The sequence below is a fragment of the Mugil cephalus genome, chromosome 4 (genome assembly GCF_022458985.1).
Source record: "Mugil cephalus isolate CIBA_MC_2020 chromosome 4, CIBA_Mcephalus_1.1, whole genome shotgun sequence".
Classification (NCBI taxonomy): domain Eukaryota; kingdom Metazoa; phylum Chordata; class Actinopteri; order Mugiliformes; family Mugilidae; genus Mugil; species Mugil cephalus.
In genome coordinates, this window is record NC_061773.1 from 5,068,614 (window position 1) to 5,094,961 (window position 26,348).

Here is a 26,348-nt window from a genome sequence, read left to right on the forward strand (position 1 = left end):
TTCAATACAATCCCACCCCGCACACAACCCCACCCCACTGTACCACCATTATTATTTAAATAACTAAATACTAAATAAATAAATAAACAATTGAAAAAGGGAGGGGTTACATCTACTCATTTAAGATATCGGAGGCATCTATCTTTTCAACATGATCTAAAACTGGTTACCATAAAGGGCAGAGCCTCTTGTGGCATAGCGGATTTTTTCTAAAGTCAGATGGTGCAGAAGGTCTCTGATCCACTGATTGAAGGTAGGGGAGGGGGAGATTTATCTTTCCATTTAAGCAATATGAGTCTTCTAGCCAGTAGCATCGCAAAGGCTATCATGTTTTTGCTATGTCGAGTGGAGCAGAAGTCCTGCGGTACTACACCAAATATTGCTGTTATGGCAAGAGGTTCCATGGGCATTCCTAGTAGGTCAGAAAAGAGTTTGAATATAGATTGCCAGAACTTAATTTTGCCAGAAGTTAATTTTGGGCAGAGTCAGAACATATGTGATAAAGTGGCAGTTGCTGCTCGACAGCGGTCACAAAAAAAAATATCTAGCATCTCATCACTAGAGAGTTGCCTGGGACGTCTTTAACAGCATGAAAAATTGCACTGAATTTGTTTTTATTAATGCATGTTTTATACACTTACACACAAATCATATGTGTCATACAAATTAAATTATGATAAGTTTAATATATACATATAAAATAAGCCCCTCCCTACACATTTGACCAACAGCGGTGGGACCACTGTGGGGAAAACCACCAATCCAATGCAACAATCAGTGCGTTTACATGCAGAGCTTAATCGAGCTATACTCAAAATTTGACTTTCTCACTCAAGTCCTTGTCCCAGTTCACATGCAGCGCAAGAAAATCGAATAACTGTTCTCCTCTTCCACACTAGGTGGCGATAGGTGTCTTTTCAGTGGGTTAATACCACGTTAATACGGCCCGATTTCCGGGTGACCTATTACGTGATATAATAAACAAGAATCGTTCATGCAGCGTACCGGCATTTCAAACAACAACTTTTTGTTCCGGGGTCACACGCCAGCACAGCGGCCGTGGAGCATGCGCACACGCATTATCTGATGAAAACCCCGATTCCAATCGCATTATCTGGGGCTTCAATCGGACAATGAGAACTCCGATTCTAATCGGAGTAACGTGTTTACATGCACTTAAGTTCTCCTGTTATATTCCGATTAAGGCAATAATTCGATTTTTCACGTGCATGGAAACGCACTGAGTGATACCCAAGGTGTGAGATGCTAATACACCCTTAGAAACAACCAGAAGTGTGTGGTTGTATCCAGGCCCGGATGCAGATCTTTTCATGCAGTGCATGTTGATGGCTCAGATCTTGTTCTTACCATTCAGCTTGACCTGTACAGCAAGCCTTGGCTCCTGCCTGCCGTTGCTGCACCATTTCAATTCAAACTACCTGGCTGGATGAGAAAAGCAAGGCATGTGGAGATGATTCATGCACTCACGACCAACCAATAGGCGAAAAGGTCAGCCAGTGTGGACAGCCCCTTCATCTGCATTACATTACATTGTGCATGCTAAAGTGCGTGGATCAATAAATAAATAAATTTAGCTTTTATGGCATATATTTTGGTATTTATTTATTTAATTATTTATGCCTATATATGTTTAGGTATTAAGTGATTCATTTATTCATTATGGCATATATTTTGGTATTTTTATTTATTAATTTATTTTTAGTTATGAGTGTTATTATGAGTTGGTCCTCCATAGTTTTCTACTCCTTATGAGACTAACTTGATGCTAGCGGCTCGGCCCCCTAGTCCACCTTCCACTGAGACAAAGAGAGTCGACTGACAGGAGGGTTCACTCCATTCATTCCTATGGAACCAACATGACCAGGTGCTTAGACCGATGCATAAAGTGAAACCTCATGTCATCCAGCCTCTATCGCATGCACATGGCGATATATCGAGGCCTGTGAAAGGCCTATTTATTTGTGTGTGTGAGAGTTAAAAATAAAACTAGTTTGTGCCCTTCCAAACAGAAAGGTCAAAATGGGAACTGGTAGTAGTTGTGTCGTGTCTTGGAGCAGCTGTGGTTCTGATCTTAGGGGTACTGGTACTTCTTGGAACCAAAAGAAGAAGAGGTGAGGGCATTGTGTCATTGTGTCAATTGTCATTTAAACTTGTACGTCTAAACAGACTATTTTTTTATATGCCTGCAGGCAGTACATGTACGGTGTTAACACAATTCCAGATGTTTCATAACATAACAAAGTGTTTATTGTCAGTTTGGGCTGGGATTACATTGAAAAAGGATACATGACTTAAATACATTAACTGTGTTAATGTATTTGTGAAGTATATACACACTGATTATTTAAAGTATTTATAAATAAATGACTAATGTTACTCCCATAGCTATAAGCATTTCTGACAGTTGTGACTGATCAGGCTTGTTCTCTACATCACTTTTATTTATACATGGATGTTTAATTTGCATTTATTTCTGAAGTTGTGCTTTGGTTTCTGTCTCAGATGATGGAAAGTATTTGGTAAGTATCAACGATAGACACTCCTTCTACTAACTGTCCTCACTCGCTCTTCCTTCAGTCTAACACCTTATTAAATCATCTGCAGGCTGGCTTTGATGAAACCTACAGTATTGTCACCTATGAGTTCACAAATGGTGAGCTGTGGTTTTATTTCTGAATACATAGACAGACTGTGAACAAGTACAATGGATTCATTTGCTCTGTGTTTTTCTACATTTCTGTCTTTGTTGTGACTGTTACTACTATGCTGAATACAATGACTGTTTTAGAGGAACAACTGAAAAACACACTGAGCTGATTAAATACTGATCAGCCACTTGGTGGTGCACATTCTGCTGAAAACTGCTAAAGACTAGACATCCATGTTGTTACTGGTTCAATAATGAAATGTGTGCATTATAAAATGAACATTTACACATATAAATCTAAATCATATTCATGTTTTTACTTCTCATAGAGTGACAACAGCTGCATCAGCCCTGAGAGATAAAGTGTACAGCTTTGCAGTGTTAAAGTTCAGCTGTTGCTTTTCTGCCATCTCCTCTGATTTCTCATGTTCTGGGAAAATGGTAACTTAAATTAGTTCACCCAAGTCTTAACTTTACATTAACTGAACTATAAATGTTTATAATTTTTGCAAATATGAAGAGGTATCAGCTTCAACTAAATGTTTTAAGTTTATTGTGTGAAGTTGATCTGACTCCATATTATATGTTTGCCAATCTCAATATTTTAACTTTGAGCATGTGACCCCTGGTGATAACTCAGCTTTCTGAACATGCACTGTGTAATGAGAGGAGGCTTCAGTTTCCTTCTTCTACTTGCCAAGCCTGCGAGTAGGGATGTGTGATGCCACTATTTTTCCTTTCGATCTGATATCAAGTAATACCAAGTCTAATATCCCAATACTGATACTAAGTATGAAATGTGTATGAAAATGATGATATTTACAATGAACATTTGTGAATGTAATTATGAAGAATATATTTTGTACCTCTGTAAAAGAATAAAACAAGCTGCCAAATATCGACTTCTCTTTAATCAGAACAAATAAAGACAATCTGTGCAAATCACATTTTAAAAAAATCTCTAAGGCAAAAAAAGAAAATAAGAACAATTGCTCTGATTTCAATGTTTCCCTGCGCTCCCTCTCTCTCACGCTCTTTGCCTTGGCGTTTGGGTGGCACAGTGGTTTGGCGGTTACCACTGATGCCGCCCGCAGTGAGAAGATCTGGGTTTGAGTTATTCTCAGGCTTTTCTGGGTGGAGTTTGCATGTTCTCCCTGCGTCAGCGTCTCTGGGTACTCTGGGTTCCTCCCATTTTCTAAAAACATGCTTGTTAGGTTGATTGGTGATTTCTACAAGAAATTCAAGTTAACTGAACAAAATGTCATTACAACTCCAAGCATTAGTATGTAGAACTCAACATTTTAAGTTGTTATTTACAAGAAAATCAAGCTATCTGAACATAATTAGTTGGCAGAATTTCATGTAGTTCTCCTCAAAACTTAAGATTTTCAGTTAGACTTCAAAACATGAAAATCTATTGCAGACAGTTGCCTTAAATTTTTGAGTTTTGGTAGGCTTTTCATTTTAACAGTGTAGCTGAGTATTATGCTTTAAAAAATAAAAACCATAAACACAAAAGTTGAAGTTCAGTTTCTTTTTTATTTGTTCACAGTGTAACACAAAACATATGCTTGTACCTGTTCTTTACATACATTTGTGGGTTCAACATAGACATGAGAAATAGTTAACCTGTCAGAATAGTAGTTGCATAGTTATTTACAGTTGTGGGTTTAAATGTGAAGAGCTTTACACACGCACACACTCCCACTATGCATGTTTTTCTGGCCTGTAGATTCACTTCTGATAGCTGTTGTGGTTTTCCTGTGAACAGTTTATGCTACTTGGTCAACGTCTGCAGTCACACACTCAGTTATCTGCTTTAACAGCTTCATCATGGCTGGACGCCTGTTGCCCATCATCCTCATGTGTAAGTTGAAAACTTCCTTTAGATTTAGTCAGTGAGCCACATTTTGTCTTTTTATGGTTGGTGATTTTTTTTGCGTGCTGTTATTGTGTTCATTTGTTGAGGAAGTGCGGTGTGTCATCACAAACTAATATCCGTAGTGAGACAAACTGTCCATTCTGTCTATAATTGTGTATTTGTTACTGTGATAAGGAACTTCACTGTTCAGTCCAAATCTTATTTAATAATTTAATAATGAGTTATTATTACATGGATTTACATTGCTGATATATTTTACTTTCAACAGGTTCCTTTCATAAGATTCAAGTACGAGGTCAGTCTGTGAGTTATAATCTTTCCAGTTCTTTCTAGTGTAATCAAACTTTAGAAGGACAACGTGTTGCATTTAGTTTTTGTAGCTTTGTCAGTTTAACAAAACATCATTCAGAGTAATTATTCTCATAACAGTCTAACTTGAACATTAAAGATGACTCAGACGTATCACTATGATCACTATGTTGAATGTTAATTTTAAGATATAATGACAGTGAAACTAGAACTTCTGTGAATGTCAACACAGATTCAGACAGTTACACTTGACTTCAGATTCATGTTATATTTCCTGACTTCTAATAATCCTCATGTACGTAGGTCAAAGACCAGAGTTGAGCGTTCATCCTACTGAAAATGTTTATATGTTCACTTGTTCTCTGCCTGCATCTGTGGAACATGATACAACATGTAACCTGTACTTTGGAGAAGAGTCGTCCAGTAGTAACAGTTAAAACCTGGAAGACAAGGAGCTCAAAAACCAACCAGTTGTTCTGTCTGTTTACTGTTCAGACTAATGATTTGTGGAAGTATCTATGCTCCGTTCAACAAAAGGAGGCCAGCTGTGATTACAGTCTGGAATATGAAGTCAACTCAACTCTGTCTCTGGCTCCTCGTAGTGATAGATACAACCTGAGAGGTAAGTCAACGATACTAGTTTACAGTAAATGACCACATGTTCTTTGAAATTTATCAAATAAATATCAAATCAACTGCTAATCAATTGAACAAGCATATTATTTGCATGTTAATGAGACAGTCATACAGTCAAACATATTGAAGTCAAAATAAACTCATCTCTCTCTTACTCATTCTCTCACTTTCTGTTCAATATGGACTAAAATGCTTCTCTCTTAATGTACTTGTTATAGTTTATAGAGTATCCTGTGAGTCATGACTTAGAATACTTTATTTATTATCAGTGTTTTATCTTCATAAAATTGTAACTTGTGGCCAGGTTAAGTATTGAGGCAAATAATTATTTCTATATTCCAGATTATTTTTATTGTCATGTTTCTCTGTGTACTTGTGTACACAGAGAAACATGACAATAAAAATAATAATAATAATAATATAATAATAACAATAAAAAAAATAATAATAATAATATTACCACCACCAGGGTTTTGAAAATAGTTGTACAGTGTTGTCGTTTTGACTGCATCAGCTGTTTAGAAGATCCCGTTTGTGTCACTGTTAAACTGAATTCATGGATTTATCATGATATTTTTTCATTCATTCCTTAGGTTAAAGCTTTTCAATAACCACATATGAACTGCTGCCTTTATCTGTTACTTTCTCATTAAATAATCCTGGACTCTAGTTCAACATTGATAGTTTCGACCTTACCAGATGCCTGGTAGTGGGTAGGCGCCCAGTAGTGGGTCAGTTCTTCATTAACTTTTCTTTCCTGGGAACCATGAATGTCAGAATACACCTATAGATGCTGAGAAATGTCACAAACTAACCTTTTTGTGTCGTCTTGTTGTGAATTAACACATTTCACAATCATGTAACAATAATTTTTTCTACAATCCAAGTGCAATAAACACACTGACCTCCTTGAGCTTTTATTTTGGTACTTTCGGTTTCCGGCATTTGAATTTGCATATTAGCTAAATATTTAGTTTCACCCGAAACATTTATATTTAGTATTAATATTTAGGTGTAACAGTTAATATCTTGATTTAACTATTTAAAATATCTCTAAGTTGACAAATATTGTTGTAAATGTGCAAAAAAGTGACTCAAAAATTCACCAGTTTTTCAAACACTGAAGCTATATGTGACAAAGTGTTGCTTTTATTTTCAGAGTGAGCGGCTTTACAATAGGCACTCCATGATTGTATTGTATTGTATGTTCTGTGTTTGTCTGGGCAGAAATATCATCAGTGTTTATTCTTAATGCAAATCTATTTTCTTTATTGTAGACTTTTTCCAAAACGAATCAAATGGAAGACAATGTGTGACCACTATGACCACAGGTAGAAAAATATCCAAACAGATGAGAACATCTGAACTTGTTACTTCTGTAAAAGACTGCACATTGTAGTTTTGTATTAACACAGGCAGTTCAGCTGTTAACATGTCAAGAGACACCACTCCTACCTCCTCTGACAACATTACATACGTTTGACGGTGCCATTTAAACAGTGGTTTAAAAGTAACAGGACACCTGACTGTTCAGTGTTCCTTGGCGAACTCTATGTTGTTTTACAAAGCGCTCCCATGTGTGAGTTAATGGATTGTTCCCCTTTACACTAAGGTCAAGTCATGCGTCAGTAAGAGGAATAAAAAGCTGACCGTGAGAAGAGATCTAATAATGAAACTGAAAAAAAAGGAATATATATCAGAAAAACTCCTTTATGAGAACACCGTGTTTCGTGTTCTCATGAGTGATGCAGGCTTATTACTCACAACCTGGTTTATCAACCAACGATGAGGATGCAATAAGACAACATACAGACCGGTGGCATCTAGCAGTGTAACCTCCTGGCCCCCGACCCGGTAACCTGTATAACAGAGTGTTCCTCAGTACGGTGTCTGCAGTGGCTCATTAAACGTCAGCACTAACACAGTGACTGATCTACACACCGGAAGCCAACACATTCTATACACGTTGCCCCTGAAAACAATATTGTCATGATAAGACCATGATAAGACCATCAGATAAATAAAACATGAGACACAATTCTCAGAGACAGAAAGCTGCAGCTTACATAAACACACAAAAGCAAACTAGTTGCAGTTTTACGCTTCAGAAAGAAGAAGGAACACAAAAAAAGGAACACTGTGACCTCACCTCTGCGTTCAAACGTGGTGGCGCTTCGGTTTTGTCTTGGCCACATACGGCTGCTAGTTTTATCTGACACGCTGATATTTCTCAGTGACTTCATCACCGAAGGAAGCAGAGTCATCCAGTTATTTTTGAAACCTTTTATTTAAGGACTCTGGATTTAAAAAGACAGGGCGTAGCACACCATATTGACCTGAATCAATTTAAATTAAAGCTGATGTGTTTAAGAATAAACCAAAAACTAAAAGATGGTCATAGTGTTTAACTGTTGTCTTACACTCTTCTCTCTTTTGTTTTTCTTTTACTCTTCAGACTCGACTGCTTCCACTACTGTAACAATGAGAAAAGTTACATCAGCTAACGTATGGTATACTCTGAATATGACAGGAAATAGTTTAGTGCCCAAAGGTTGGTTATTATTATTATTTATTTTATTTATTTATTCTTTACATGAAATTGACATATTTTATTCATTTTTTAAAATTGACTTCTTTCTTTGTAGGTACTATGGATAACATGAACCACGCAACAAATAATAAGACTACAGGTATTACTGTTATGTTATATACAACATGTAAAAACCAATCCACAAAATCAACTCGTACGAATTTTCATTATGTTACGAATAACTCAAGTAAAACACAAGTCGGTTTTTCTTTGTATTCACATTTTGTAATATGCTTCAGTTGCTCCATCAGGTCAGACTGAGAACACTGATAGTTCTTCTGTCTCGGTCACATCAGAGAAACCAACAACAGGTGACATGTTACGTTCTCAGAGATTCACTTCGTTTTCTGAAAGTTTGTAATGTTAATAACTTTTGATATTTTTGTGTTTTCTGATATAACTTAGTCATAACTCCAGATATTTTGACCTCAACTAACACAACCACTATGAATCCAGATCCTGGTGATGTACAAACAGGTAGGGAACATTTGTATTATTTTAAGAAAAAGCTGAGATGCTTTGATTGTGAGTCTGCTTGTTCCATTAACCACTCACTTTATTTTTCTGTCTTCAACCATCAGTCACTGCCAGTCTCAGCTCTACTACCTTTCCCAAAACAGAAACACAGTAAAAAACACAGCTGTGACTGCCATCTTAGTGGTGCTGGTAATTCTTGGAACCAATAGAAGTGGTGAGAGCAGTGTGTCATATAATGTCATGTACACTGTATGTCTTTATTATATATCAGGGAATGTCACATAATTGTCTAATGGGCTGATTTTATTTTTACTAAGTATTATCACTTTACAATCTCTGTGCTTTACTTCTGCATTAACGTGGTTGGGTGTTTGTGATCTAGCACCTTGTGACTGTAAAGCAAAACAACTTTATTACTCAGTCTGACATCTCTCCTCTCTACTTTGTATTTCATGTTTCAGGGACGTCTTCACACACAAGGTAAAAAACTAACATATATACATACATACAGAAGTTTAGCTTCAGGAGAAGCTCTTAATTTGTCATTAATCTCTGGGTTTTAAACTCACATAAGTCAAAGACAGAATCTGAGGACATACTTTATGTCCTTCTGACTTTGCTACTGATTTACTAATCATTTGTACATGTCTGTGAGTTGCAAAAGTAAATCAACCCTTGTTTGGAGGGTGTGACCCACTTGTGCAGCAGTAACAGCAACTAAATGTCAGCCGTCTACAGCAGCTTGGAGGGATTTAAGGCCATTACTCAGTACAGAACTGTTTCATTTCTGAGATACAGTTAGGCCCATATACACTCACCGGACACTTTATTATGTACACCTTGCTAGTAAAAGGTTGACGTGATAGCATCATGCAGTTGCTGCAGATTTGTCGGCTGCACATCTATGATGCTGATCTCCCGTTCCACCACATCCCAAAGGTGCTCTATTAGATTGAGGTCTGGTGACTGTGGAGTTTATTGAAGTTCAGTGAACTCATTGTCATGTTCAAGAAACCATTTTGAGATGATATGAGCTTTGTGACTCGGTGCATTATCCTGCTGGAAGTAACCATCAGAAGATGGGTCCACTGTGGTCATAAAGGGATGGACATGGTCAGCAATAATACTCAGGTAGGCTGTGGCGTTTAAACCATGTTCAATTTCTACCAAGGGGCCCAAAGTATGCCAAGAAAATATCCCCCACACCATCACACCACAACCACCAGCCTGAACCATTGATACAAAGCAGGATGGATCAATGCTTTCATGTTGTTTACGCCAAATTCTGACTCTGACATCTGAATGTCACAACTGAAATCGAGTCTCGTCCGACCAGACAACATTTTTCCAATCTTCTATTGTAGTCTCAGTTTCCTGTTCTTACCTGACAGGAGTGACCACCCAGTGTGGTCTTCTACTGCTGTAGCCCATCTTCTTCAAGGCTGGACATGTTGTGCGTTCAGAGATGATATTCTGCATTCATTGGTTGTAACCAGTGGTTGGGTTATTGTTGCCTTTCCATCATCTCCAACCAGTTTGCACATTCTCCTCTGACCTCTCACATCAAAAAGGCATTTTGGAGTGACACAGTCTTCATGATTTGGACTATATGCTACCATATTAGATTTGTTAATTGTATATTGAACAACTAAGATGCAGTTCAAGTTGAAGCAGACTTTCCGGTTCACCAAACGCTGGGTTTCTGCCGTTGTCATGCTTTGCCAGACCGTTACTGCAGCTGTTTTCAGTTTGTTAGTCTTCCTTCCTGATCTTTGTCTGTCAGAGTTTGTTTTAAATCTCCTCCATGTGAAAACAATCTCACAGTCTGACTGTGGATTTGAGGTTTCCTGTAGGTTTTCCTGCCCAATGAGAAAAAAAAACTCTCATTCTCAAACCTGCATATGATGCATCTTGTATTCAATCTAGGGCTGTCATGGTGCACCAGTATTGACGATAATTGTAGTATCAATGAAATTTCAATATTGTGTTAAAATTGTGCATATGATAATATTGTGTAAATGATCCAGTGCCCCAGTTTTCTTCGATTCTATTGTTATTTTCAACGCAATTCATCTCGAAAAAGAGAGAAAATTACACAAAGTTAAAGATGCATTGCAGGATGCATTGTTGTTGATATTGTGATAATATCATTAACGAATTTTTTTTTGCCCACGATAATCGAGAAGTGAAAATCTGATGTTGTGACAGCCCTAATTCAATCATTACAGCAGCTAACTCACCAGTTTTGATGGAACAACTTTCCTTTATTTCTTTATCTTTATTAAAACATTTAATTTATTTCTGTACAGATCACAAGCCAATTGTAAACCAGGTAACGTATAAATTATGTATAAAGTGCTGTTCATTGAAATAGTTTACTGTATTGGATTTATTTTTATTTATTAAGGTTTGTGTTACTGTCTCTCGTAGACTATATATGCATGAAGACTATTTATGATGGAAGACAGGTAATTCAACATGTTCTACTCTCAGATGAAATATGAACATAATAAGGCAAATAAAGAGAAATTAGAGTGTCATAGATTATTATTCATTACTTTCTCTCTCTTCATCTCTCTCTTTTTGTTGCCTTAAGTTGCCTGCAGGTAATGATGAAACCTACAGTGAGATCACCTCAGAACGTAATGCTGGTGTTACTGCTGGTGAGCCATTTGTTTTCCCAGACCTGAGTGTAGTGTGATGCACATTTAGAACAGGATTCATGGTGTTCATTCAATATTATGGTCAACAACTCATTTTTAGTTTATCGTCAGTGCTATTTCATTGCAAAATGGCAAAAAAAGTGAAATTACTTTCTGTTTCTTGTTAATAATTATTTTAAGCTTAATAAAGTACAGTAATAAATACGGAAACAAGAACTTAACCTGAAAACTACTGTAGTTTCAATGTGTGTGTTATATTTCATACCTGCAGGTTCTGACAAGCTGCAAAGGGAAGAGTCTCAGAATGAACATGTAAGTGAGGGAAAGGCCCATCGTTATAAATAGTTTTTGCTATGTAACTTTATTAATAGACTCTGACATTTGCTGTCTTTCTTTTCCAGTCAGACATATATCATGTGTATGCGACCATTTCAGAGGAGCCAGCTCCATCTGCCCAGCAGGATGGAGTGTACAGCCTCCTGCAGCCACACTGAAACATTGATCAGACATAACATTATGACCACCTTCCTAATACTGTGTAGGTCTCCCTTGTGCCTCCAAAACAGTTGTGACTCATCAGAGAATGGACATGTGTCTTCTGAGGGTGTCCTGTGTCTGGTAACAGGATGTTGTTAGTGGGGGTCTTTGGGTCCTGTGGGTTGAGGGGAGGGGTCTCTGTGGATCATCCCACAGATACTTGATCAGTTGGAGATCTAGTGAATTTGGAGGCCAGATTAATACCTTGTGCTGTTCTTCATGTTTTTTAAATTGTCCCTAAACTGTTTGTTTGTGTGTGTTTGTGTGTGTGTGTGTGTGTGTGTGTGTGTGTGTGTGTGTGTGCATCAGGCTGCATCCTGCTGGTGAGCGTCATTGTTATTGGGTGGGAGTGTCTGGTCTGGTCTAGGTGGATGGTATAAGTCCAAGTGACATCCACATAAATACCAGGTCCAAAGGTTTCCCAGCAGAACTTTGAATTGTCACCAGATGGTCAATGATATTTCTGCTGCCAGTGCTTTTAATGTTGTGACTGATCAGTGTTTCATGAGGATTCTTATTGTATGCTGCTGTAACAGAATAGCATCCTTCTTTAGTTAAGATGCAGGCCAATCCTAATAAATAGCAACTGGAGCTACTTAAGAGGATATGTGTATATATTATTGTTGTTATGTTACGTATTAAATAATTGATTTGATTTTGAGTTTTGTCAATCAATAGTAAGACAACTAACAATATGTAACCACTATATATGGTTAATTTGGCTCTGTACAAATGAAATGGTCTGAATAAATGTAAAACATTTCCTTTCAACGCATGAATTTATACTGTATTATGCAGGAGTGTATAGGTTCATTTAGGTTCATCTATCTAGGATTAAGTCTTGTGCTCTCTATACTGGATGACTTTAGTTGAAATAAGGATTTATGCTGCTTTTCAGATTCAGAATCTTGGTTTGCATATACAATGTATGTATTGTAATTTATAAATAATCAGAAATAGTCATAATTGCACAACATCAAAGTGCAGCAAAGTGCTCTGCAAATCATTGTCATCACTTAATAATTTTCATCAAACTGACCTACTGTATTTCAACCTGTCTCTTCTCTGAGATCACAGCCAGGGGGAGCCATGGTTTCCTTGAGGGATATAAGAGACTGTGTCTGTGTTACATATACTTTAATGTTGTTAAAGACAGTGGGGCATACATACTGTACATTAACTTCCTCTGAGCATGCCGCTTACTGTATCTGGACAATTCCTTAGTGCATCTTATCAGTGATCACACATCAGAGGTTTGACTGTGTACAACCAACTCTGACAGGGAAAAAAAAAACAGCACTTATGTCCTCATTCCAGTGAGCACACACCCTTCTGGGCATTTCTGAGTTATAAAAGACGTTAGCATGTGATAGAACAGACAGACACAGAGTGTTGGCAAAACTGACAATAAAGGGATGAAAATGTATAAGACTTACACTGGCCACAGAGAGTGTGTGTAAATGTTGCTCTGATTCTCCATTAACTTCTAATATTAAATCAGTGCTCCAAGTCAGTTTATTATCCAGGAAATCCGCTTTCCATTCTCTCATCATCGCCTCATAGAAAACAGCACCTTTCCCCCAGCCCTTTTCAGATTGATGTATCTTAAACCTGCAGAATATGTACAAATAACACAGTTCCCCTGCCGAGGTTGAGTGAGATGTTCAAAACTATTAATGCTCCAGACATTGACCCGTCCACCATTAACATAAATAATTAATGACAACACAGCTGTAATATGTTAATCAAATTACAATCCTATCAAATTATTTTATACATCTGTAGTAGCTGTGGCTAACAAGGCTTACTAACCCCCGGTACGGCCTGTAACAAGGAGGACATTCTGTAGGTGATCTGACAGAACATGGGTCAAATAGACTCAGCTGGGCAGTAGAACAATAAAAGAACACTAAATGCAGAACACTCCATGCAATTAAACACACTATTCGTCAAACCATGCAAATAAAAGTCTATTGCACTTGCCCAGCTTCTGTCTCTCCGTAACCCAACCACTGCTACACGGTAAACAAGATGCTTTGGCTTAGGTTTACCCCTAAAATCCACCGGGTCCGTCCGCGTCGCGTATTGGAAGCATCGTGTCATCGCGAGTAATACGCGCCCATTAAAGTAAATGTATCAACTTCCACCGGCTCCGTAGTGCTCCGTTTCAGACGCGTCCTAGAAGCGTCTCAACGCTCGGCCACGCGGGCATTACGCCCCTGTTCTATTTTTGACGCTCGATGCGAGCCACACGCGTCATTGCACCAGGAGAGGAAATCCGACACAGAATCAACGTAAAACACTGGAGTTGGGGTAGTTGTAGGTGAGGACCCAGATGCAGGACTACTGATGAGGCATGATCTCAAACAAAAAGGTTTTTAATAATTAACAAAAAGCGCTGCGCACGGCAGGAAAACCAAAAATACAAAACAACCATCAAACATGGAACATGACGTGGAACAAGGACGAGGAAACATGGAACATGGCGTGGAGACATAAAGGTAACATAAACGACGCGACAAGGAACAAAGGGAAAGGCAGGGCTATATATACACATGATGACAATCAGTCTATCTTACCCTTGTTCCTGTTAATGTTAATTTACTTTGTGAATATTTTTTTGCATGTCCAAGTAAAAAGATGCACAAATCATTTACAAGGACGCAACAGGGACAGAAGTCGATGAAGAAATATTCAGTGACCTGGTTGGACAAGGCAATGTGGTGCTGACAGTTTTCTCAAATGATGGTGAGATATAAAGGCAAATATAATCAGGCACTCTACAGAATAAGATAACCTTAAAATAGCGTTTAGCCTCGCGGCCGACCCCTGCTGTGTCCGACCTTCTCCCCCACCACCAGTGCAATGTCTTCCACGCTGCACGGGAAGCTGGCAGAGATTTTCACTCACACGACACAATCTCCCAGCATGCATTCGAGAGAGAGAGAGAGAGATTTGATTTTTGAAAATACACTTTATTTACATTTTTAGCATATTTACAGTAGTGTTAGAGGGAGCATCCATTTCAGTGATGTTCTGGAATCGGGACCTGACCAGTGCACCTTGTACTTTACTGTCTAGCAGGTCGGCTAAAGCCATTTTTTTCTCTTTGAGGATTTTAATATATCCTCGTTCTCCTGTGGACTCACTCATTGTCTCTAGTTCCACGATATCACTCTCCAGGTCTTTCACAGATCTGGTGATGTCTCGGGTAACGTTGAGGGTGTGCTGCTGACAGAGAAGTTTAATCTCAGTCTTGCCATGGTCCCACCACTGCCTAAGACTACTAAAATCAGCTTTCCTCTGTCTAAAAACAGGGCCAAAAATAAATAAAAACCTCCCTGAACTTTTTATCAAGTGTTAAAACTGAATTACAATGCCAATATGCACTTTTAAATATGCACAGTAAAATGTTCCTAATAAAAACATGACAAAAAAATCAGGGAATGATCTGAGAATCCTGTAGGTACAATTCTACGCAACTTAAAAGTATTAAAATGATGTTTAAAACAATAAATACAGTCAAGTCTGGCTGAGGAGATCCTACTCTCTCTGAGGGGGGACCATGTGTACTGTCTGCTGTCTGCGTGCATCCTCCTCCACACGTCCACCAGGCCATGAGAGTGGACCAGCTGCCTAAAAGCCTGCTGGGTTGCTGGATGAGGCTCTGCATGGTTGCGATCTAAAAGCGCATTTTCAGTACAGTTAAAATCCCCACACACGAATAAGAAATCCTCCGAGGAAACGCTATTTAAAACATCATTTACTTTTTGTAAAAACAGCTTCCTCTCTGCACCGTTGGTTGGAGCGTATAGGTTGATAAAAACAGCAGTAAAATGTTCAAACCGAGCTTTAGTTAAAAGTAACCTCCCCTCGATTAGGTGCTCGACCTCCAGTGAGATTGGAGAGAAACTCCTGGAGAAGAGGAAGCCCACTCCTCCACTCAGAGTGCTGCTGTGACTTAAAATGGCTTCCCCTTCCCCACTCTCTTCTCCAGTCTGCTTCATTACCAGAGTCACTATGCGTTTCCTGTAGAAACATGACATCAATGCGTTTCATTCTGGTAGTTTCATAAATAAGTGCTCTTTTTTTCACCTCTCTTGCTCCATTAACATTTAAACTGCCCATTCTAAAACTATCCATGTTAAAAGAAAGAAGGAGAGCAACTTTTAAAATCAATAAATTAGTTAAAATACACATTGGAGTTTTTTAAATCATCACTGTTCATTTGTTTTTTTCACTTTCAACACAAGTTTCTTTAGCCTAAAAAACTCCTGGTCTGTGATGCCAGACTCTCCTCTTTGGCTCATGTGGAGTCTGGCAAACATAAAACAATGACAAATCAGGGAAAAACTCTACTTTGACACTGTGTTGGTTTTTTGTCTGTTGGAGAAAACATTTAATCTTTTCCGCAGTGTACAGCTCTCTCTGCTGACTGCTACTCAGGTTGAAACCTATCACATCACTGTTATCTGACACACACTCCTCCTCACTCCCACTTTCATCCGTCTGTACTTGCCTCCTCCCATTGTCCACCCCCACTTTACTTGTTTTTGCCTCATTAACGGTGTTCTTTGTTTTTCTCCTACGTTTATGAGCTGGTTTTGGCTTTGCTGATGCCCCTTCTTCTTCCATCTTAGCCTCCTCCACCTGCTCATGCTTTCCGTCACTTTTCTCACCCGCCCTGTTCACCTCCTCATCTGCCTTACCTGCCTGCAATTCCCCTTCCTCACCTGTTTTTCCCTCCTGTGTCCCACTAACTTCACCTGTCTTGTCCATCTGTTCCTCACACACACCAGTTTCTTCTTTCGCCTCAGCACCCCCTTTACTTTCCCCTACCTCACCTACCACCACCTCACCCCCCTCATCTTCACCGCTTACATTGTGTGTAATAGTGTCTGACCCCCCTAGAATCGGGCCAGACACGGCAGCTCCCAGACGCGGCAAGCTGCGTGGAGCCGGCCGCGGCCTTGCGTCCGGTGCAGGCGCTTCGCCCGCGGATCCGGAGGCTCCAGCAGCTGCCGCTCCACCAGGACCAAGCGGACTCGGATCACCCCGCCCCGGACAGGCCCTCACGGTGTGTCCCTCCTCACCACAACCAAAGCACTTCATAACCGATGAGGTTGCGAATATCACGTAGTCATAATCATCTACTTTGACACGGAAAACGAGATTGAGCTCCTCGTCCCGGTTGTTAAGTATCATATACAGCTGTCTTCTGTGAGACACTACGTGTTTCAGTAACTGAGACTTGCATCCAGACAGGATCTTCTTGATCGGGGAAACCACTTTCCCGTGTCTGGACAGTTCTCTACCGAGAAACTCATCGGTTATGAACGGAGGGACATTTGATAGAATCACTTTGGTTGCAGGCTGCGTTAACGGCAGCACTGGTACATACATACCGTTCACCGTGATGCCGGTCTCGATGACGCGGTTCACCTTGTCCACCTGGTCCAGGAAGATGACCACGGCGCCGTTCATCCTTGCGGCCGACTTTACGCTGCCGTGTCCGACCTTCTCCCCCACCACCAGTGCAATGTCTTCCACGCTGCACGGGAAGCTGGCAGAGATTTTAATGCCATGCTTCCGCGTGAGCCTGGAAAACTCTCCATTTACCATGGCGTCTGAGACGCCGGCAGGAGAAAAAGGAAAACAAAAAAACAACAAAAAAAAAACAACTCCCCCCCAAAAACCAACAACTAAAACTTGAAAACCTCACCCAGTAATTAAATAAGTCAAAATAAACTACAATACATAACAAAAAACAGAAAAAAAGTTTGAAAACACAAACTCGCTCAGCGCCTCACTCACACACCACAATCTCCCAGCATGCACTCGAGAGAGAGAGAGAGAGAGAGAGAGAGAGAGAGAGAGAGAGAGAGAGTCGTCACTTCAGCTGATAATCACAATATTCCCATACAATAGCAGAGTTAGCGAACCAGAGTTTGCCTGGTCGGGAACTGGTTCTTGTCCAGTGATATTGGTTAATCAGTTGATCGCAGTGGATGACTGTCAACTAAATAAGCAGCACTCACAAGTTTCACAAATACAAGTTAATTAAAACTAATTATCTCTGTCATTCTGAGTTTCGACTGGGCTCCTTATGGCTCTAACAACAGCGGCTTTTCCCTGTCGTTCTGGGGTCCGGCTCGGCTTCTTGATGCTCAGACAACCATGGGTCCGTAACTTACCAGCTGTTGTACGGTGGCTGATCCTTGGCAGGTGATGGCTGGTTATGCAGCGTCCTCGATGTAAATCCAAAACATTAGACTGAACAAAAGAAAAAGAAAGGGAACGTCTACGAGCTCTTCCGGCAAGATAGTGAACATGTGGCCTTGTTAAAATAAAGAAAAGTAATCTTACTAGTGTACCTCAGACGGTAGCGAGAGTTACATTTGGAAGCAGCGAGTGGGTGGGCGTCTCTGGTAGTTATAGTAACGGTGACATCACGTCCTGTGGGCTCATTCAGTAGATACAGTCACTGGTGAGAGACAAGGATTTGACTCCACTGGATTTCACACATAGGCTCGAAGGCCGCAGTGAATGATGGGAAAGGAAGTCTTTTTTAGGACTTCCTCTGTTTGAACTTTTTGGCGCTTTCCTGTGGTCAGGCTGTAGTCAAACCAAACATGCTCCACTCAGGCTTGTAGGCCCAACATCATACTAGTCACAAAGTTGCTTCATCAATTTGGATTCAAAAATTTGCATTTGAGTTTGTACCTTGGTCTAGGCCAATTCAGGCCAGACAACCAAATATTAAAATGATAACAGACCAAAGCCTAAGCTGCTAAGATAATGAACATGCTAAGCATAAACCTCCTTGATGTCACTGTGGGCACATTATCATGTCCATATTAGTATTCAGGTCAAAGACCAACTGGTCTCTAGCTGTTACTTGAGTCTCAGAAACGTGTTAGCCTGGCTGAAGACTCAACCACTTCCCTTTTAGTGGTGTCTAAAATAACTTCCTATATACGATGCAAATATGCATTACATATTTACCCTTTACTATTGCCTCAATTATTTGAATCTCTAACTAAGTGAAGTTACCCACTATGTCTCTATCCATTATCTTCTTGTTGCCTCCATATTTAAAGAACTGTCCCCAGTGATGAAGATTATTAAAAGTGAGCCCTGGAGGACTTCACTTCAGTTGACTCTTGTCAGTTCAGGCATAAAAACGTTTGACTGTACAGAAAAGACTTAAGTTTGCATTGTTGCTATAAAGGATTAGTTCTGTGTTGTCAAGGTTCTATGTCTGTCTTTTATTTTGTGATCACGTTTTGAAGTTTCCTGTTTTATTTTGCCAAGTTTCCGAGATTCCTGTCCATCGTGTGGTTTTGTCATGTCTGTCTGTGTCATGTTGTGTATCCTGTTTTATTTTGTTAAGTTGTGGATTTCCTGTCTTGTGCCTCCTTGTCTCGCGATTGATTATTGGTCTCACTTGTGTTGATGTGTCTCACCTGTGTCTTGTCATCCCTCAGTCCTCATGTGTATATATAGCCCTGCCTTTCCCTTTGTTCCTTGTCGCGTCGTTAATGTTAGCTTAATGTCTTCATGCTATGGTTCATGTTCCCATGTCATGTTGATGATTTCTTTTGATTTTTGGATTTTGTATTTTCCTGCTATGCTTGCAGCGCCTTTTGCTTGTTATTAAATACTTTTTGTTTGAACTTCGTGCCTCATCTATAGTCCTGCATCTGGGTCCTCATCTCTACAACTTCCTCCATACTTGACATGTGTGCGCTGTGCGTCCATGGTTGTTATGAAGTTGCAGCCAGCTGATTTAGGCTTCGCACAAAGATTGGAAACAGGTGGAAACAGACACCTTGGTTCTAAATCTAGAATCAAGAATCATTTATTGTCATTATTATTTATAAATTTTGGGTGGTAGCTCCTTGCTTAAGTAGTGCATATGTAAAAACATTAGAATGAGCGCTAAGAAAACACTAAAAGAAAATGTTAATGTTTTCAATGTGAGTGCCACTGTGTCCTGTATGTATCAGTTTCCCCGACTCATCTCAAACCCCTTCACTGTGGTAGAGTTGATGAAAATATATTCGATAAAGATCTATTCAGTGTTTTGTTGCACATCACAAAAGTGAGTTTAACAAACGTCTGCCTTTCTGTGGCTCGTTCATGTGACTTCTGTGGCTTCTGATCTTGTGGTTTTCCTGAGAACAACTTCTCTTAATGCAGGTGGAGGTCACAGTAGTCAGACTACAGAGTAGTGTAGTCCATCACATAGTTCAGCTTCATCATGGCTGGGAACCTGCAGCTACTCATCCTCATGTGTGAGTTAAAACTTATTCTCAACTTCTTTTCTTGTTAATGTTGCCTAATGTTTAATGTAGGATACTCAGACATGTGATGACACTCATGTCACTGACTTCTGTTATTGACGTGTTGACTTACACCACTATAACAAATTAGAGTTGCTGATGAACTATTGTTGAATCTGAATGTTTAAACATTTCCTCCACCAGGTTTCTTTCTTGAGCTCAAAGCACAAGGTCAGTCTCTGAGTTTAATGTTTTCTCTTTTCATTGGAAGAGCAGTTTAAAAGTATCTTTTAATTATATTTTGAAAAACTCATCATGTCTCATCACGGATCATTAGTAAATGTAATTCATGTAACATCCACTTACCTTTAACATTTCAGACCTTCCTCCTCCTAATTTGACGGTGAATCAACAGGAGATTGAAGACACAGACTCAGTCTTTCTCAACTGTCAGACTCCATCATCTGTTTCTGTGTCTGATTGTTATTTCAACTTTTTAAGGGACAAAGTAACCAAGTCTTTCTCTTGTCTGAAGACACTGTCAGGAACTGAACTGCTGTCACTGGTACAACAACGTTCACCTGCTACAGTTGAAGTGACATGTTCTTACATGCGAGTGCATCAGTCTGAACACAGTAACATGTTGACCATCACCATACAAAGTGAGTACACTTGTAAATGTATCAACATGTTTCATTTTCCAGTAACAGTCATTTATTCCATCCACCATGTTTTTACTTTTTTAGCTCCTCAGCCTAAACTGACAGTGACTCCACAGCTGATCACAGAGACAGAGTCAGTGGCATTGATCTGTCAGACTCCATCATCAGTTTCTGTGTCTCAGTGTTTTTTGATCTTTATGAGAAAGACCACGTCCAGAGCTGTCTCTTGTCTGAAGACACTGACAGGAACTGAGCTTCTGTCGATGTCACAGCAGAGTTCACCTGCTGAGGTTGAAGTAACATGTTATTATACAGTGGAGCGTAGAGGAGAACATCATCCATCTCCACAGAGTAACAGAGCCTCCATCAGCATACTGAGTAAGTGGCCATGCTACCATGTTCTTAGTTGTATCACTAAGTCAATGTATTGTCAATGTTGCAAACCAGAAATAATGGGGGGGAAAAAAATCCTTTTAAAATGTCACAGTGATACAAAGCTGGAGACTGTGATGTTTTATGAGAGCTTCAACCACTGCAGCAAATTCTCTGAATTGGGGTTTCATAATCAAAATCAAGAATAACTTATAACATATAATAAATATATTAAAAAATATTTAAACAGAGCTGTGTCAGGAGGGAAGGTTGTTAGTGTGTGTGTGTGTGTGTGTGTGTGTGTGTGTGTGTGTGTGTGTGTGTGTGTGTGTGTGTGTGTGTGTGTTTGTAGGGAGGATTTCACAGTTCAACTGACTGACTCAGTTTAATTTATTTGTGTTCACGTAGAACTGACAGACACAAGTCCATCTACAACAACACAGGAGATGACAACCCAGACAATCACATCTTTCAGAATGACCACAGGTGAGACATGTATCTAAACATCAGTCCATTACATCAACCAGTTACTGAAACTATTCTAAAGGTTTTCTTTTATTGCACTAGGTCAGACTGTCACTATGTCACGTAGCAGTTTTGGTTCACTATCTACTTCCCTAAAAGGTGACACACAAAATGAGTTTCCCAATAAATGACACACCAGGTCTAGATCTAGAGCACAATAAAACGTTTCTCTTTTCATTGTTTTATATTTGTCTTTTGTTTCTTAAAGAAACAGTTTCTAGAGGAACTACCAGACCTGGTACAGGTGCTTTGACCCTGGGCTTGTTTCCTGTCACCACACCAGAGGCATCTTCAGGTGAACAAAATTTCTTCACATAGATATCATGTTTCTGTAACAATGCTCCTTGTGCTGTGTTTGTGGATTGTCATGCAGTTCAGAAACAAGTTTTGCATATTTACAATGTTTAACATAACTACCTCCAGTCTAGTGGTAGATATTATCTTGTTGGTGTAATGTCATCTGATTCTTTTGTTCTGATTCTGTAGGATTGAGACTTGTGGTCTTTGTTTTTCTGAAACAGATCTGTGGATGTGGAAGTTGGTAGTAGTTGTGCTTGGTTTTGGAGTGACTGTGGGCTTCATCCTACTGGGAGTGGTATTAGTTCACATCAAAAGAAGAAGTGGTAAGGACTGAACTCATTCGGCTTGAAAGCTCCAAAGTGTTTTTCTGTGTGTACACCGTTGAAGTACCACTTTTACCTCAGTTTGCAAATGTAAAAAGATGCAAAAGCTGCTCCGTCTTTTGGACCAGAGTTCATTCTGTCGACTATAACCAGGAAATGACAACCACTAAAAATATCAACAGAAGTGAACTGATCTCAGTGGTTACTGACTGCACTTTTCATACTCTCGTCTTTTTCTTTTTCCTACATTATTCAGGGAAGTATAGTGACAAGAGGTAAGATTTGTTTTAAAAAATTATTTTCAACAAAAGCTGAGTTACCTTGTTTAACAATGAAGTTCAGGTAAATGCTGAGTAAAGGTTCACTGGAGCATCAGCTACTGAAGCAGAGGGAAAAAACATATTCACATCCTGGATTATTTAACAAGAGTTTTATTCATTCCCATACAGATTACAAGCCAGTGTTACTGGTAATGTACACGTTTACTGATTGGTCAACATCACAACATCACTTCATACATATATGGTATGATTTGCATCTTTGTTTTCGGTGCATTGAGCTTTTTTTGTCCCCTGTTGTAGGTGAATCTGTGAACATGACGAGTGTTGATCCTGGAGAACTGGTAATTTCCTTTTGGCAAAAGTCAAAATCACAGATCCTATACTACTGATGTGCATAACAAGGCTTCTTTCGCCTCTAACACTGCTCTCCTCCTGTAAAAAAAAAAAAAAAAAAAAAAAAAGTTACCTGCAGGGAATATTGAGTCCTACCATGTGATCAGCTCATTGCCTGGTGCCAACTATCCCACTGGTGGTAAGCTTCTGCTTTTTCTCCTAGTGTTTATGACAACAAACCATAATTATGTCTAGCATGAGTTGTTTTTAAAAAGTAAACACTGTGTTTCCCCTGATTGTGGCCAGTATTCAGTAAATAGCCAGAGGAAAAAAAATACAGGGGAGGGAGCTGTGAAACGCTTTAATATCAACCCGCGAACAATAAGTTGTTCTGACATTGGGACGGTTACCCTTTATCGGTCATGTTTTCATGTGTGTATCTTACCATTTAAAACCTCGTCAATTTACTCAATAAATGGACCTTGTTTATTTTTCATAGTTCAAACTGATACAGTAGTGACATTTATATGTTTGTCCATTGTGACCACCCATGCTTAAGTGTTTATTAATCCTGCCCAGCTGCTGTTGCGTGAATGGTGTAGCTGCTAAGTGGGAAAAAAATGTAAATCATAGGAAAACTTTGAGTATATGGCACGTATATGAAACAAAGGCATTAGAAATAAAGGCCTCCTTCTAAATAAGGTCTGCCTCCATAATGGTAGGTGATCTGGATGGCTGAGTAAGTAAAGACCCAATCCGCTATTAGAAAAAATATGGTATTGTACATATATACAGTACTGTGCAAATGTTTTAGGATTTTACAGCATTTTTTCCACAACTGGCTAAAACTTTTGCACAGTACTGTGGATATACAGTAATATTTTTGAAAGAATTCTTAGTTTACAGCATTTTTTCCACACCCGAGTAATGTATATATACATTTTATAATCAATCTGTGGGATTGATTAATATTCCCCCACAAATCAAACATTCTTTAAATACACATTTACATGAATATGACATATTTTAGTAGAGGGATAAAAGGAAGACGTTACCGCAGAGTGTAATATAGAAGACATATAGTAGGTGGGGGTTCCCTCTTAATCTCTCCATCACTTCAGGGGTCTTTGGTCTGAAAAACATTGAAGACTCCTGGTTTACAGCATTTTTCCACACCAGTACTCACTGTATATATACAGTACTCAGGTAAGGAAAAATGCTGTAAACTCAGAATGCTATCAAAATTATAAATAATAGTTGTTTATTTTCTGATTAATTTACAAAATGCGAAGTGAGTGAACAAAAGAAAAACCTAAGTCACATCAATGTTTGGTGTTACTACCCTTTACCTTCAAACCAGCATCAATCCTTATAGGTGCTCAAAGTCAGGGATTCTCCAGGATGGTCAAGGTCAAGTGAAAGGCCAAGGAAACTTCGAAGAAAATCACATCACGTCGATATAAATATTTGTCTGTAGCTGAAGGCAGTTTGTTCACTGAAATGCTGAGAAATCAGGCAGATACTTATCCATCATGAAGTACCATCAGGGAGGAGTATGATTGGCCCCAATTTATTCTGCAGCAGAAAAGAGAAACATACAGCCAATGTCATTAAGAAGAACAAGAATTCCTGAAAGTGATGTCATGGCCCCACAGAGCCCTGATCTCAACATCATGGAGTGTGTCTGAGATTTCATGAAGAGACAGAAGGATATGAGGAAGTCTACATCCACAGAAGATCTGTGGTTAGTTCTCCAACATGTTTGGAACAACCTACCAGTCGAGTTCCCTCTAAAACCATGTGCAAGTACTGTCAGGTTCAGCGACCTAAAACATTCATAAACATTGCACAAAGAAGAGAAAGACAAGAGTTCCTTTTTACTCGCGAGGAGAACAGCAGAGATACGTTCAGTTATCTCCTACCGCTCTGAAACGTACCTTGCCGTACCCTCTCTTTATTTCTTTAGGGAGGTCCCTGATTTACAACAAGAGTTACAGCACTAATGGGGAGGGGAATACATAGCTGTAACTCTTCACATGATACAAGCATTATCTTCTTCTTGGTACGTATTTAATCACTTCGACCTTGTCCTCAGGACTGTGTGCTCCGTCTTCAGTCTTATTTCTGTGGGGAGACGCACTTCCTGCATGTCACCGATGGCTCCGGGATGAAACCACGTCTCTCCACTTCTCCTTCCTGCAAAACAACTCTACAGACATATACTGTTGCACATTGGCCTACCTGGAGATTAATAGATACATAAACACTCAGAGTAAATATGGGATAACTTATGTACAATAATTCCAACAAGTACCTAGAAGAATTGATGCTGTCCTGAAGGCTGGTCACCCCAGATATTGATTTTATTTAGATTTCTCTTCTGTTCATTCACTGCATTTTGTTAATTGATGAAAATAAACTATTAATTCTTCCATTTTTGAAAACATTCTTAGTTTACAGCATTTTTTTACACCTGCCTTAAACTTTTGCACAGTATCCTATACACTGTATAGGATAAAACGATCAGACTTAAAAGGCAAAACATTCAGTTACCTTTATTAAAATTCAATAATTAAAAAAAACATAATAACTGTCCCATTAAGTTTATTAAGACAAATGGTGCAATAAAACACTTCTGATTCTTGTAATTTTTTAGGATTTGATCAAATTACTGGACATTCGTGTGAAAATGAGAAGGTGAGTGACAAACTTACTAGTTGTAGAACTGAGCATGATTACTATTTAGAACTAAAGAGCTCTCACTGTCTTTTTTTCCTAGTCTGAAGTATACCATGTGTATGATGTAATCCCTGAGGAGCCAGCTGCAGTAGCTCTGGACAGTAACGCCTACAGCACTGTAATGAAACACTAGTAAACACTGGAAGACCTGCAGGATTAGTATCAGGGAGATATAACATTTATTTATTGTATTTATTTTTGGAATAATGGCAAGTTTCTGTTTCAACATAGCAACAAATATCTGCAACCTGGTTAGTATGTTTGTAAAGGCTTCATACAGAGCCTAGTACATCCTGCAGATACAGAACACATATCCTGCCCTCTGCTGTTGAACCTGAGCCTTGCATGTCCACTCGTCCACAGGCTTTATCCTGTCAGAAACAAATGTTGTCAGTAATTATCCAGGCAGAAAACGTGGTCTTTGGACATCAAGTATATGTACAGTAACATTCACAGCTTTGTGCCTGCCTTTTTTTTTATAATGAAAATGAGATGCATATATTGTGTACATACATAAACAGATTTTACCATTATTTACAAAATGTTTAAGAGCTTTTTTGACCTCCTTACAGGGTTCAGGGGGTTCAGCTCCTAGAGTATAATAAAGACTATTGTAACATACCAAATTTAGAAAGAGCTTGTAAGTATACACCGATCAGCCACAACATTATGACCACTGACAGGAGAAGTAAATAACATTGACCATCTTGTGACAATACAGTGTACCTGGTATTCATGTGGATGTTACTTATGTACCACCCACATG

General features: G+C 39.1%; 1 protein-coding gene and 2 long non-coding RNA genes across 11 annotated transcripts; all 3 read left to right on the forward strand.

Moving 5' to 3' along the window:
- Positions 1-2,074: 2,074 nt before the first annotated feature.
- Positions 2,075-3,073, forward strand: LOC125006397. Its single transcript, XR_007112579.1, has 4 exons — positions 2,075-2,132; positions 2,524-2,540; positions 2,626-2,674; positions 2,998-3,073. It is a non-coding gene; the product is annotated as an uncharacterized LOC125006397 (long non-coding RNA).
- Positions 3,074-4,482: 1,409 nt separating this feature from the next.
- Positions 4,483-8,046, forward strand: LOC125006393. The gene is made up of 4 exons (XR_007112576.1): positions 4,483-4,535; positions 4,819-4,845; positions 5,355-5,481; positions 7,951-8,046. It is a non-coding gene; the product is annotated as an uncharacterized LOC125006393 (long non-coding RNA).
- Positions 8,047-14,206: 6,160 nt separating this feature from the next.
- Positions 14,207-26,347, forward strand: LOC125006372. Of its 9 annotated transcripts, XM_047582342.1 has the most exons (16): positions 15,999-19,579; positions 19,965-20,059; positions 20,252-20,278; positions 20,428-20,450; positions 20,583-20,709; positions 20,794-21,087; positions 21,490-21,567; positions 21,649-21,705; positions 21,815-21,901; positions 22,128-22,229; positions 22,486-22,504; positions 22,679-22,698; positions 22,811-22,851; positions 22,973-23,042; positions 25,500-25,540; positions 25,623-26,347. In XM_047582342.1, the coding sequence occupies exons 2-16, from the start codon at positions 20,026-20,028 to the stop codon at positions 25,713-25,715; spliced, it is 1,113 nt and encodes a 370-aa protein (XP_047438298.1). In that variant the 5' UTR covers positions 15,999-19,579; positions 19,965-20,025; the 3' UTR covers positions 25,716-26,347. The 9 variants fall into 9 exon arrangements, with proteins under 9 accessions (XP_047438294.1, XP_047438298.1, XP_047438293.1 ...); XM_047582338.1 differs by lacking the exon at positions 15,999-19,579 and adding an exon at positions 14,207-14,263 and having other exon boundaries at positions 20,428-20,709; XM_047582337.1 differs by having other exon boundaries at positions 20,428-20,709.
- Position 26,348: the final 1 nt, after the last annotated feature.